Source organism: Serinus canaria, chromosome 20 (assembly GCF_022539315.1).
Source record: "Serinus canaria isolate serCan28SL12 chromosome 20, serCan2020, whole genome shotgun sequence".
Classification (NCBI taxonomy): domain Eukaryota; kingdom Metazoa; phylum Chordata; class Aves; order Passeriformes; family Fringillidae; genus Serinus; species Serinus canaria.
Window position 1 is genome coordinate 11,556,572 of NC_066333.1, and position 13,725 is coordinate 11,570,296.

Sequence of the window (13,725 nt, forward strand, 5' to 3'; positions counted from 1 at the left end):
TCCGACGTTACCGAGTCTCTTCCCTGAGCCACAGAAAATACACTGCTCGGGGTCCACTGTTATGCCAACGCATAAGATCAGCGTGGGAGTGAGAGGACACACAGCAATTACTTCAGGATTGAGACATTCCAAAGATTCCTCCAGGCACTAAGCTCCCAATCGAGTTCAAAATCTGAGAGTCCAAAACCAGCACATTCCCTGAATCCACAGCATCTGAAAAGCAAATAAAACAGTAGGAAACGCTCACCTAACCCACGATCCTTTATTGCAGTTAAGGGCAGCAGAGGAGGGTCCTCGTGAAGGGAATGGGCTGAGGAAGTCAATTTTATCTACAGAAACTCCCTGGGAACGTCCCACCACCAGCGACATTTCTATTTGTCTGGGCTTCAGCAGAAGCTGCAGCAAGCACCTGTCTTCCAGTTATTGATCCTCTACAAGTATTCATGGAATTAAGCCAGTAAAATAGAATCTTACATGATCCATTGTAATTAATATGCAAAATTATAATGAATTCCCTGTTTTAATGAGTTTTGTTTAAGGTGGCTGTTTGGTTTGGGTTTTTTAAAATAGTAAGCATATTTTTTTTCCAATGAAATCAGTTTCATTGTAACCTATCCAAGAACTTAAGTTTTGCAAGGCTGTACCAAAAGCTGTTTCCAAACAGTTAAGCAAGAGTTAAGACTCCTTTGTGTTGTGGTTCATAAGAGCAAACCTTAAATCAATGCAACCTAGGCAGTGACCACAGCATTAAGGATAGATATCCAATTTTTAGCACATTCCAAAAATCAGCAAGAGAAAAACCAATTCTTCCACATTACTTTTCTAGAGAAAACTTGCAGTAAAAATAAATTTGCTATTACAGTGCTTTTAATACTGCCCTTTTGGCATGTAATTAATTTCTGTTAACAAGTTGCAGCTCTTTTTTTTGCACACTCACATGCATTTTAATGGAGAAACTATGTACTAGCAACAGCTTTACAGGCCATTCCCACCAGGTGAGGAGACACAAATCCTTGGGAGTTGCTTTAGCAATGCTGTTCTGTTCTTTTGTAGGGGATCTGAGCTTCCATACAGGCTGAGAAGAATCCAGTACCCATGAAGAAGCCCCAGGCTGAGAGAGGGTTCCAACTTTGGCTGCAGCAGCACACAGAGATTTCCAGGGCTGGGCAGAAGCAAAGGCAGGAGGCCCAGGCAGCTCCTGGAACACCTGAGGAGGCAGCAGCTGCTGTGGCTTTTCTGGGCTTTCATTGCCCACAGGCACGGACAGATCCCCTTTCGTGGGGATACTCCCACAAAGAACAGCATCAGGTTTGGTTGAACTGCTGACAGTTATTCAGACTGACTCAGACTAAACCACACACCAGCAATTATTTAGAATCCAGCCTGTCCTGAGTTTTCTTCCTCAATAGATTCAAGCTTCAATAAATTCCAGCTCAAGTTACATAGGACACTTAACATCTGAGTTTAACCTCATTAAAAATGCATTTCCTCATACAGAATTTGGGTAGATAGTGGGCATAACTCATGGGAAATAACTCTTGACAATGCAAATGACATAGTGCTACAGAAAGTTACTTTTTAAAAAAAGATATTTCACATCACTGCCACTTTCATTTATTATGAAGAACAGAAACATGTTAACATCACAAAAGTATGTTTCAGTTTATAATTTAAATAAAAAAAATAATTGCCCAATTGGGTTGGAAGTGTTTTATTACTTCTTTGAAACCATCTGCCATGATAAAATGTCAAAAGCACCGGTCAAGACAGAAATAAATAACACGATCTCATGTTAGAGAGAAAGTTGCAAATACAGTATATTAAATTATAGCCATTTGCTGCTTCACACCAAGTGATGCAGCCAGCACGAGGGAGACAGTAGTTTTACTCACGATCATTAAAAGATCTATCACCAGAACAGGGGAGCTGCACACCCAACACAAGCCTCATTCTTCCTTTCACCAATTTACTTCAATTTCATTCCACAAAGAGTTTGAACTGGCAGTTTTGGTGGTTCAACATCCCCTTTCTCTAGAGGTAACAAGAATGGTACAAAGCTTTTCATAAGCCCCACAAAAAGCCAAGGCTTTCATGTTTTTGCAGTCTTTGCTTTCAGGTCCATCCCTGAAAATGGTCAGTTTAAAGCCACGTCTCAAGTCCTCTTGAGCACAGAGTAAAGAAACTCAGGGCAGGCAACAGATGCAACTTCAGTATCATAGTGTTGTGAACCTGCACTTCTGGGGCTTGGAGCAGAGCAGCTCTGCAGGTCTGTGGGGAGCACTTGTATCAGTCAGAAAATGAAGGAAGTTACAGTCCCTTTGGGGAAATAAAAAACCAACCAAACATATAAAAAGCAATATTAAAAATATTAAGACAAGGCCTCTATAATTGCACATCACTTCAGGCCTGAATTAAATTAATGTATTCTATTACTTATATGGTGCCTTAATTTCTGTTGTACGGCCTGCAGCAAAGTTCTTCACTGAAAAAAGCAGTGAAAACCCCAAATTCTCCGCTGAAGGCCTTGTAACATGTCACTTGCATGACACCTCTCATGGTCAGTAAAAGACCACAAACATGTCCTCTCCCAGGAAGACATTTGAAAGAGAATTTTCTGTCAGGGAGAATGGATGTAATATCTACTGTAGTGAAACCACTCCTTACACAAACCCATATGGACAAATGCATTGTAAAATAAACAACTTAAACAGCAGCTACAGTTTAAAACGTCCAAGACCCACTGCAGCAGGCCAGAGAGATTCTCTTTTTGGGTTTCTACTCCATTTTTTCAGCTTAACCTCACTGCTTTAATGTAATGTCTGTACTTTAACTAAAAAAATAATGCATGAAAAAAATATGTGATCATCCCAATGAAGGAAAATCATTCCCATGATTACTCAAGCTCAGACAATTTTTTAATTAACTAAACATGTTAAATTATGCCAGTGATTACATCTTGTTATTTACAAGATCAAGTACCACTGATTCTTAGTAATGGTGCAGTATCTAAATTAAGATCACAGGGGTTGGATCATGTTCTGATTGCTAAAAGCCTTCCTTTTTAGCTGCCTATCCAGTTCTTTGGAGTTTTTGAGTCTGGAAGAATGGGCATTCAATCAAACAATTTTGCATCTCAACAAATTTTACATTAAGATCAATTTTTGCCATCCAGTCCCACTGAACCAGTAACATGGTTTAAATTTGAAGCCTGTAACAATTATGACATAAGAATATAGAAGACCACACATTTTTGTTCACAGTAACACAATAATTACTGTAGTCACTGGTAAACTTCAATTTTTAATTATTCTTAAGTACTGTGTTTCAAAATACCTCTGCATAGAGCACCAATTTTTTTTGTGTGGGAGCATCAAATTTCCTGACATTTTCCATATAATCCTTACAAACACCTCACAGACCACCAAACTTGTACTTTGAAGAATTCTACAGAAACATTGCACAGACGTTGCACCACAAGGGCTCGTACATTCAAAGGCAGCTTTCTGGAGTGCAGGTCCATCCATTCACATTGGGAAAAAAGTTCACAGAAACTCCAAAAATGAGAAAAAGAAGCGAAACCTAGTGTGACTTTACACCAATAAGAACAACAATAAGGACAATTACTATAACAAACAAAATTAAAATAACGAGCATCTTCCGATTCTTCTTTTGATATTGCTCTGCCTGTAAAGCAGAGAAGAAAGAGTTAATAATTAGGTTTCTGCAAGGCTGAAGTACAGACTCTTGTTTAGTATAAGTGAAGTCCATGTGTTTCAAATTGTTCTTTGATAACCTGACTTCTCATAGAATGTATATTGCAGGCAACTCCCACACAGTAACTCTGATCTGCACCAGAAGCTCCAGGGAAGGTAAATGCACACTGAAGTCACATCCACCCATGTTAAAGACTCCATTTGCTGAGATAAGATTCCTGTATCATGTTTGAAGGACATTAAAATTGCCAGCAAAATTCCTTTTTTAATAGGCACATTTGTTGTACCTGGTCAGCTGTGCATTTTCATTTAATTTCAATTAGAACTGAAAGCTTTATTTTTGAGTTGGTTCTCAAGTTTTCTATTTCATTCCTTCTTTCTTCTAACCATATTTTCTCATTCCCCTCCTCCTTTTTGCAGGGGAATTAATAGGATACAACATAGAGGAAACTCTCCAGAAGCCAAATTAAAGTCTATTAATAGAAGCTAAACAAAACATAGCTTGTATTTGTTTTTAATTAATAAGTCTTCAAAATAAAACCAAAACAAAATGACCACAAAACTCTTTATCTGTTGAGATGAATGTTTTTAAACTTTTCAGGTGTTCATAACAAAACTTCACATTACAGCAAAAGGTTGGACTTAACATCTAACAAGTGTCAGATGGTAAGAGAAAACATTAATAATTATTCTTTCTGCTCACATGATTGAGATAATTTTTTCAAACTAAAATCTGCAGTGAGGTACCCAATAACCAGCCCTATTCCCAAGTGCCTGGCTTTTCAAAGAGAGAAGGAATTGCAGACAGGTCCCACCAGGTCAGCAATATAAATATCAAAGCACATTGGTTGGATGCCCAGAGAGTCTTTGAAGAAATCAACTCGAGGCATCAAGCATGACATTACCAGAAGTTACATGGGAAGCTCCTCTTACAGTACAGCTGGACACTTCATACTGTACAGAAGGAATTTCTAAAAGGGACAATGTCCAACTGAAAATTGACTGAAGAACTTAACAGCTATTTAATTAGAAAAGCTTGTTAGATGTTCAAAATGCCTCAAGTATTCCATCAGCTTACCTTATGCAGTTGTTTTAGACCCTCTTCAGTTTTCATACATGACTGTTCAATATTATAGTCAATTCTATCTAGAACTGTTCCCTAAATAAAATGGAGAAAACAAGCACCAAATTGAACCTAAATGAACTTCATAAAGCAAATGTTATCATAAGCAGCAGAGTAATTAACAACACTCACAGCAAACAGCTCATGAGCTATGTAAACAGTGAACTTTTACAGAACTAGTTGAGACTTCATTTAGCAAATTCCTTGCTCAGTTCTAATAGCAGCTCTGTCACCACCTCAAATCTCATCTCTTACAATCATCTTAATTCCAGACCAGCTGCTTTTGGCTCACAAATTCAACATAAATTGATCTCTGGGAGAAATGACCAAGTAAACTTTGGCTCTCTATGTTTTTTGGTTTTTAAGTCTAACCCACATTATGAGTTGAATTTCTATTAATTTATTTTCATTAACTCAACTTGTGGAAGATTTCAAGCAGAGGAAACCTGAGCATGAAGAAGCAAATTAGGACAAGTGAGTCTGGAAGCCTTCACACTACCTGGAATGTCCCATTTCTCACTAACACTGTGCTGCCCATGTACCTGTTCTACTATCATTGCTCCCAGGTCCCTAAATATCTCGTTGAGATCAGAGATTGACTGCACAATCTGACGGATTTCTCGTTCCCTCTCTTCCACCATCAGCGTGTTTTGCTCCACCAATGCCAGTTGGTCATCTGTAAAACCCTGTTGAAACAGAAGATTTACATGCTGAACTAATATTAATGACATGGAAATAATTAAAAGCATAAAAAGATTTCATAACTCAGATATTTAGCATCTGAGAAGAGAAAATGCAAATTAATATTCAATTTGTGTAATAAGATCTTAACTTACTCTATCATAAAGGGTATCATCCTCCCCATCATCCATCAGTGGGACTGAGGTGTCAAAGAAGTGTTTGGACCTTTCTTCTCTATTCTTCATACCTGTAAAAGACAAACTATGTTTGAGCATGATATTTAAGCACACTATAATCAGGGTAAGGTCTGAGGCACCAGACAGACAAGCACAAAAAAGAAAATCTGGGTAGTAAATTACATAAATCAAATATTTACATTTTAATTCACAGGCTTACTATTTAAGAAAAGCATAACAAATTCAACCAGACTTGCAAGACTGATTAAATCAGTGATTTTTAAGTTGTTATGTTCCATGAAGTTAAAAAATTTAGGAAGATTAAGAGCCTTAAAGTGTGATCACTCAAGGCTATTTTGTAACAAATTCTCTTGGGAACAATCCTTGTCTGAACTGTCATTTCAGTTCCACCTGTGCCATTTATACCACAGGGGGAAGAAATATCAATGCTAAATTTAAAAATACAGTTTTTGTGGGTTTCTTTCAAGATTTAAAAAAATCTGTCTCAGCTTAGAACAGAATAGAACAAAAATTTACTTTTAAACAGAAATTATTCAATTTCCAATCTATTTATGGATGCAGAATTTTAATTTATCACAGACTAGCTCTTAAGCTTTATCTATCACATCCTGCCATCTGCAGCAGGTATCATGGCTGCTTCACTACTGTAACAGATGCAGCTCTGTAAACCCCAATTTGAGAAGAAAAATGCATTAAAATTGTGGATGGATGAACTATGGTTTCGTTGATATGTTCAACTATGACATTTCTTCTTTTGCAACAAGAACAAGAATTAGAACAAAGTTTGAACATGGGCTGTGAACCAAAAACTCTCCAATTCCAGCCTCTAGTTAGTCCTGTGTGCATCACTTAACCCTTCTGTGCTTCAGTTTCCCCAACCAAGGGAACAAGCACAGCTCAGTGAGTGCTTTCCACAGAAGGGGCCCATGCATTACTGTTCCCCTCTTATGCTTACGTTTGAGATAGTCAGACTGTGCATGCCTAAAGTTGGTGGAGAGGTCCTGAAGGGCCTGTGCTAAGGAAGACACCACATTCCTGAGAACACGTGCTTCTTGCTCTGTACAAGTACGGGACCTGCTCTGCAACACCTGCACTGCTCTCTGACACCTGTGGAATAACTGAGAGAACAATTCCATCAGTGCAAAATCATACAGCAGCACACACTGAAAACAGCACTTTGCAAAATGCCCCATTGAAGACTACTATTTTGATTTCTATCTTTTTTAAAGTAATTTTTTAATTTGTCCTGTGCAATGCTTGAGAAGACATGGAAACAGAACATAAATGAACAAATAACTTTGAGCTAACGAGGCAGCAGAGGAACACAACTCCCTCTGACCAAAGACATTTGCTTCATTATAATTAGCTGGACTGCAAGCCTCAGAATAGACATCTGCAGATACAGATTTCTCTGAGATAACTAAATTTGATTTGATAATCTCCCAATCCTGTTCCAAGTAGAAAATCAAACAGGTAAGGGAAAGAACAGGGAGGTTTAACTGACTTGTTGGGAAGTCCAGAGCAGAGCCCAGGACTTCTGACTCGCTCCAACACTGATCACAAAATAAATCCTTTGCTCAGAACAAACCACTGCCTCATCCTAAAGCATTAAAGATGTGCCAGACTGGAGGTTTAGGACCCAAAGCCCTCTGTACCTGTGTGATCTCCTGGGTTGTTATTTCTATGGCCCGTTCCTCTTCACTGCTGTCGTCCAGTGTGGGTCTGTTTAGATGTTTATCATGAAGACTGGCTAATTCTTTCATCTTCTGTTTAACCCTGGCAATATCATACTGAATCTAAAGGAAGAAAGCCCAACAGGAAGAAAAGGAATCAATTCATACTTCAGGGGAAAAGGTTCTGACAAATGTTAGACAAAAATCATTGAGAGGAATCTGTAACATAAAAGGCAGACCAAATATTATTAAAAGCCACATAAAAAGCTGACTAAGAAACTGATACTTCTAATAGAGATTGAGTTTGCTACTCTTTTAAACCTACTCATTAATCTTAGCCAAAACTGCTGCTTTCAAATGTGCTTCATTAAGTTAGAATAATATTTTTATAATTATACAGCATCACAGCTAGAAGATTTAGCCAACTTCCAAAAAATAAATGGAAATTCAGGTCACACCTTCAACTCTGTCAGAAATGGAATAGCCTCAACTCAACAGGAGAAGTTAAATGCCATGCTTTCAACCAAGTAATTAGAAATAAATCTGTAAAGATGATTATGCTGTAAAAAGAAACTAAGCATCTTTCTGCACAATGGGTTCTGTCCACACAAACTGATGAGCCAACATGTGTTCTGAGTGTACATTTTAAAAAAAGTATTTTCTGGAAGTCAAGAATAGCATCACATTCCGAATACTGGAAAAGGTTTTTAATTAGATCCTTCCAGAATCATTCCCTTGCATTTGTCCAAATATTTCCAAAACTTGTTAAGTATCTAGACTGAAGAGACAGAAAAATTCTCCAGCTAGAAAACACTAACATTTCCTGTTTTCAAACACTGAACTGCTCATCTCCACCATTTTAGGGTCTATTCAACTGGACCCCTCACCAGCTTCAAACAAAAATTCCAGCTAAAATTCTTATTTGAATCTTTCTTCCAATTCTATTTCTGCTATGACACTGACAGAATGGGAGTGACAACAGTAACAAATCCCTGGATGGGAAGTCAGCTGGATGTGCCAGGGCACAGCACCCACCTCGTCTGCCCCATCCACCCATTTGGGAGGGAGGCGCTTGGTGACGCCGATGGCAGCCTCGGGATCCAGGCTGATCCCCGACACCAGGGCCATGCGGTCATCAGCCAGCTGCAGGAGAAAGGAGACAGCCAATTAACTGCTGCTAATTAGATCCCAACTCTTGAGCACCAGAAAAAGTGCATCTATGCCTTCCCATAGAAGTTAACCTCAGAGATGTGTTTGCTCATGGTCAAACATCTCGTCTCCTGGTTTGGCTCTCTGTGCTAATGACTCACACCCTCCCTCTTCTGCAGCATCTGAAAGCTTAGAGTTACTCTTAGAATAAATTCTTAGCAAATTTCCCAGGAGGAAAGGTGGTATTGCAGTGAGAATTCAAGTAATTCTCATGTTGGTGCATTTGTATCAGACAACAATTCACAGCCAATGCTGCAGCACAGTTTATATTGGGCTTGGGCAAGTTTGAAAACTGCATTTGGGAAAATCTCATTAAAAACATTTATTATAACTGCTTGTTCTCAAACAATGTTATTCTGAAGAACAAACACTCTTGCAAACTGACATGCAACTCAAATGGTTAAATTACTTACTTAGTGATAATTAAATTGTGCTAAACACAAAAAGCCAAGGCAGTAAAGCAGATGATCATCAATAATACCACTTACAACATTAACTAATTACTTGGGAAAGCTTTCATACAAACACTTCCCCTCCTAGTTTCTCCCAAATTTGTAATTTTCCTTTATCAGGCCTGGAAAGTTTTGTGGTTCCCTACCCCATCCCTTTTTAAAAAACAATCCCTCTTCCTTCCTGAGCAACTCTTTCTTGAAAGCAATTTCTTTATCCCTGACCTTATTTCCTGATCAATAAAGTTTACATAATTTATGCACAGCATGAAGAATAGTTAATGGCTTCACTGTGCAAAGTCACTCTACCCCACAGGCCCACAAAAAGTCAGACTGGTTCATACATTTATCCATTTATAATATAACATCACAAAATGCCTGATTTCTCTATTCAAAGATTTCTCTATTTCATCCTATACAATGAAATTCTACACACTAGCAAAATAAGGAAAGACTATTTTAGCTCAGTGATGTAGGCTTGATGAACCATTGCAGAATGAAATGTGAAAAACAATACCTCATCCAGCTCCTGAAGTGATTTGTGGATCCCAGCAGCCCCATCCAGTTAGAGACAGCAAAAGATAAAAGGGAAAAAAGAGACATAGGACAGATATAGGGCATGGTCAGTTGAAAAAATACTGATTTATTTTTAAAGCATGATGGTTTACCAAGAACAAATAAACTGGCTTTTAAGACATGGTTAATCAATAAATACATCATGATATTGCATTTTAAGTCAGCATTTTGCTTAATACACCAACTTTAAAAAAAACATTTCAGTTCCTTGGTAAACAACAAGAACATAAGAGATCAAGTGCAGAGCTTGGTTTGTTTTACAAAATAATTGCACAGTGAAGTTTCTAAATGCTGAAATGTCAGGCAGAAAAGCTGCAATAGAATCCAGTGAAGAATGACAGCAAGGGCAGTCTGACTGCAGCACTCAGCATCCACTGGGTTTGGTTATGATTGAGGGGGCACAGAGGAGCTTTTGTAGGACATTTATTGACAAGCACCCCAGTTCTCACAGGATCAAAGACAGCAAAGGACAAAAAGCAAAAGCAAATGTTCAGTCACTTCTGCACACACTTGAGCTGTGCTCTGCTTTCAGGGAACATTAACCCTGCAGGGGCCTGAAAAAATACACAAGGACACGAATCTGCACCTTCTGCTCATCAGTCCTTGCACGGGGAAGGGGATGTGTGACCAAAAGGATATTTCACTCTAAGATTAACAAATTCAGACCTGAAATTGGACAGAATCCTTGTGGTTTAACAAAGCAGCAGCAGCTGATGATCTCTTAGGAGATTCCCCAAGCTTTTGGAACAGGACTCCACTGTTTAAGATGCTGCTCTGATTGTCTGAGTTTAGGAATGCAATTCTTGACAGAATTCTCACAGCAAAGGATTTCTCAAGGGGAAAGCTGGAGATGAACTCAGGGAAGGTGAAGTGCTGTGGGCTGGAATTTGCCACCCTGGCCTGGTGGCACTCAGCAGCTCTGCCTGGGAGCACCACCCCAGGGAAACACAGCAGCAGGCACCTAACCCACGAGAGACAACCAGCTCAGAGACACCTCCACACTGCTGGCTGAAAGTGGAGAGTCCCACAGCTCACCTCTGGGACTCTGAAATGCCCACAGGGCCAGAAATGACTCCTTTCACCCCCTGCACACATGGACAGTTTCCAGTCACTGAGAGCCTCCACTGCACTTGAGTGAGCAGCCCAGCAAAAACCTTCAATTAATGTTAACAAACACTGCAAATAAATATTTGATGCAGGTGCTCAATGTTATTGCACTGGCTGCTGAGTAAAGTGCAGTTTCATTGCTCAGAAGTAGTGAGTTCAAAATATTTTGGAATATTTTTCTAGGTGATATTTTTTAAATCTGAAACTTTAAAAATACATTCTCTTTTTCTAGGTGATATTTTAAAAAACCCAAGGATCTACAGAAGTGACATTAAAAAAATGAACGAGGGCTAAATGCAGAGGCAAAGTACACATGAAAAATTCAAATTACTGTTGACATTTCCTGTTTTGCAAATGCAATTTAATACACAGCTTATTAGACATAGGTGTAATAAAGTTAGCAATGAACAAAGACCATTGCCAGCAACAGAAAGCACTGCTTTTCCCAACAAAAATCATAAATGTAAAGCTATTTAGAGTGATGAGACTGCCAGCAGATATTTACTGGTGGCTGTGACAAATAAATGATGAGTTTAAACAGAAAGTGTGAAAACCTGAGCAGAGCTGAGCTGCCAAGCAGCCCATCACAGCCTGACTAGCTCAAAACCTAGAAAAAGTTACAGAAACTCCTCTGAAGCAGTCACTTTGGTAGTTCCTGCAAAGAGGAGTTACTTTAGAATCCCCTTTCTCACAAAAATGATTGAATACTATTTATATTTAGGGATAAATAAAAAGGGCAATGAACATCAGAGCAACTTATGGAGAAATTTAAGCAATGGGACTAAACTACACCAGTGTATTTACCAGTGCCCACAGTGAGGTGAATAGAAGAGTTCTGCTGTATGAAATTACTTCTTTTTGGAGGTAAGGAGGCATCAAACCCCTCCTGTCAATGCTACCACGAAGCTGTCAGAACAGTGACTGATTTATTGTGCACGGAGCGAGCAGCACAGGCAGATCTCTTCTATTCCTTTAACGTGAAGGAGTGGGAAAACAGGAACCACCGGGGTGGGGAGGGACGGGCAGAGGGAGGAAGGTCGGGGAGGGAAGGGGCTTGAGGAGAGGGTTCGGAGGAAGGGGGAAGCGGGCAGGGCGGGGCACGGCCCGGCCCGGCAGCCCGGGGCGCGGCGAGTACAGAAGGATGAAGGGAGGAGACTCACCGCAGCAGCCATGCTACGTGAATTCAGAGGGCTGGAGGAGCCGAAACTACTCACTTGCTCGGCCAGCAGCTGCCGGCTCTGCACCGCGTTGTTCCGCAACAACAAGAACGCGTCCGTGAGACGCCGGGTGGCCATGGCCCCCCGCCCCGCCGGGCCCGAGCCCAGCCCGGGGCCCGCGGCAGACGCGGCGGCCGCCCCTCAAGAGGGTCGGGGCGGAGACCCGTCAGAAGGCCGTGAGCGGGAGCGCTCAGAGGGCCGGGGCCGGGACGCCCCTGGGCGGGACCGGGACCCCCCAGCCCGGGCCCCCGCGGCCGCCGGGCGCCGCCATTGCCCCGGCCCGCACCGGCACTTCCGCGTTGTGCAGCGCCCGCCGCCTTCCGGCCGCCCGCCCGTGCCGCTCCGCCCGGCACCGCGGCCGCGACAACACGGTTCCGGTGCTCCTATGTGCGTGTCCATCCCCGTGTCCGTGTTCATGTCCATCCTCACGGCCATCTTCACATTCTTCTCCAGTCCATCCCCACATCCATCCCCTGTCCATCCCCACGGCCATCTCCCAGTCCAGCCCCGCAATAACCCCATGCTCGTTCCCATGTCCATCTTCACGTCCTTCCCCATGTCCATGTCCCATCCATCCTCAGGTCCATCTCCAGTCCAACCCTTCATCCATCCCATGTCCATGCCCAAATCCCATTTGGTTTTCTCCTTCTGAGTCCCTCCCGCCTCTTCCTTGCCATTCCCTTCACTTCCAGTCAATTTTCTGTTTTTCAAACAATGACAAGTGGCTTTTTTTTTTTTTTTTTCCTGATTCCCAACAATCCAGGATATTCCCTGAAAGTGAACAAGCCATTTAAAACCACAATATGGTGTTTGACTTTTCAGAAGAGACTTTTCAACCTGGTGACTAAAATGACTTCTCCCAGCTGCTCTGTCAGTCCCAGTGTGGGGCAGATGTGACAGGAGCCTTGGGCTCCCTCCAGTGCATCCCCTGCCTTTATTCCAGGGGACAGCTGACAGGTCCCCATGGGAACAGCAGTGGCCACTGCCCAGCACAGCCAGAGGAGCTGCTGCCCACGGATCAGCAGGAGACTCCCTGGCTTAAACCCTCCCAAGAGCCTCCCAAAGCAGGCAGGATTTACACAGTGGTGGAACAGGGACTGTAATCACAACCACGTTTTCTGGAAATGTCATCTCCTTTATTGAACCGCCTGGGCAAACTTGTACCGTGAAAAATAGGGGGGGAAATTCCCCCTGCTAATTTAAGATATTTGGGGAGTTTTCTTGAGCAGCCCTTCTGCCTCAGCGGGAGAGACCTGAAACTTGGAATTTAGCAAGGAAATAAGCTCCAGCCACGCAAGGCCTAACACACGCAGCTCATTCTTCGTGGTCTGCTGAAATCTGCTTTCACTTTGGCTGCCTGACAGAGCCTTTAAAAATATCTGTGTGTGCTTCATTTCTTCATGCTAATTTTTAATCTACTGTAACAATTTTTATACTATGAGAACAGCTAATGACCTTCCTGCCTTCTCTTGGCACTGCTGCTGTGGCTGGAGGTCAAGAGAAATTTCTCCTGCCTTTAGTGGTCTCACCGTGATCTTTTAGGAAAAACCTTTTGGAATATCTCATTTGGATGGAGAACATGAACCCAGTAGGAACCCCAGTGTGCTGGAAGTTGGTACACAGCAGCAATTAGCATATTTTGCTTTCTGAATTTTGCCAACTTAAAAGAAGTTTTGGATGTTGGGCAGGCAGGGGCTATAAAAGTATTTGGGACTTGTACACAGAGGGATAAAACTCTGCAAGGAATGGGTCCAGACTTGGTGAATAACCACTTCAAAGT

At 41.4% G+C, this 13,725-nt stretch overlaps 1 protein-coding gene across 4 annotated transcripts; it reads right to left on the bottom strand.

The window, feature by feature from the left end:
* Positions 1-1,695: 1,695 nt before the first annotated feature.
* Positions 1,696-12,250, bottom strand: STX16 (syntaxin 16). 4 transcript variants are annotated; one of them, XM_050982167.1, is made up of 9 exons: positions 11,943-12,250; positions 9,563-9,574; positions 8,423-8,530; positions 7,370-7,510; positions 6,670-6,832; positions 5,673-5,764; positions 5,379-5,522; positions 4,792-4,872; positions 1,696-3,684 (listed from the first exon to the last, which is right to left on the bottom strand). In XM_050982167.1, exons 1-9 carry the CDS (start codon positions 12,021-12,023, stop codon positions 3,580-3,582), a joined length of 927 nt encoding a protein of 308 aa, XP_050838124.1. In that variant the 5' UTR covers positions 12,024-12,250; the 3' UTR covers positions 1,696-3,579. The 4 variants fall into 4 exon arrangements, with proteins under 4 accessions (XP_050838124.1, XP_050838123.1, XP_050838122.1 ...); XM_050982166.1 differs by having other exon boundaries at positions 9,563-9,606; positions 11,942-12,250; XM_050982165.1 differs by lacking the exon at positions 9,563-9,574 and having other exon boundaries at positions 11,889-12,250.
* Positions 12,251-13,725: the final 1,475 nt, after the last annotated feature.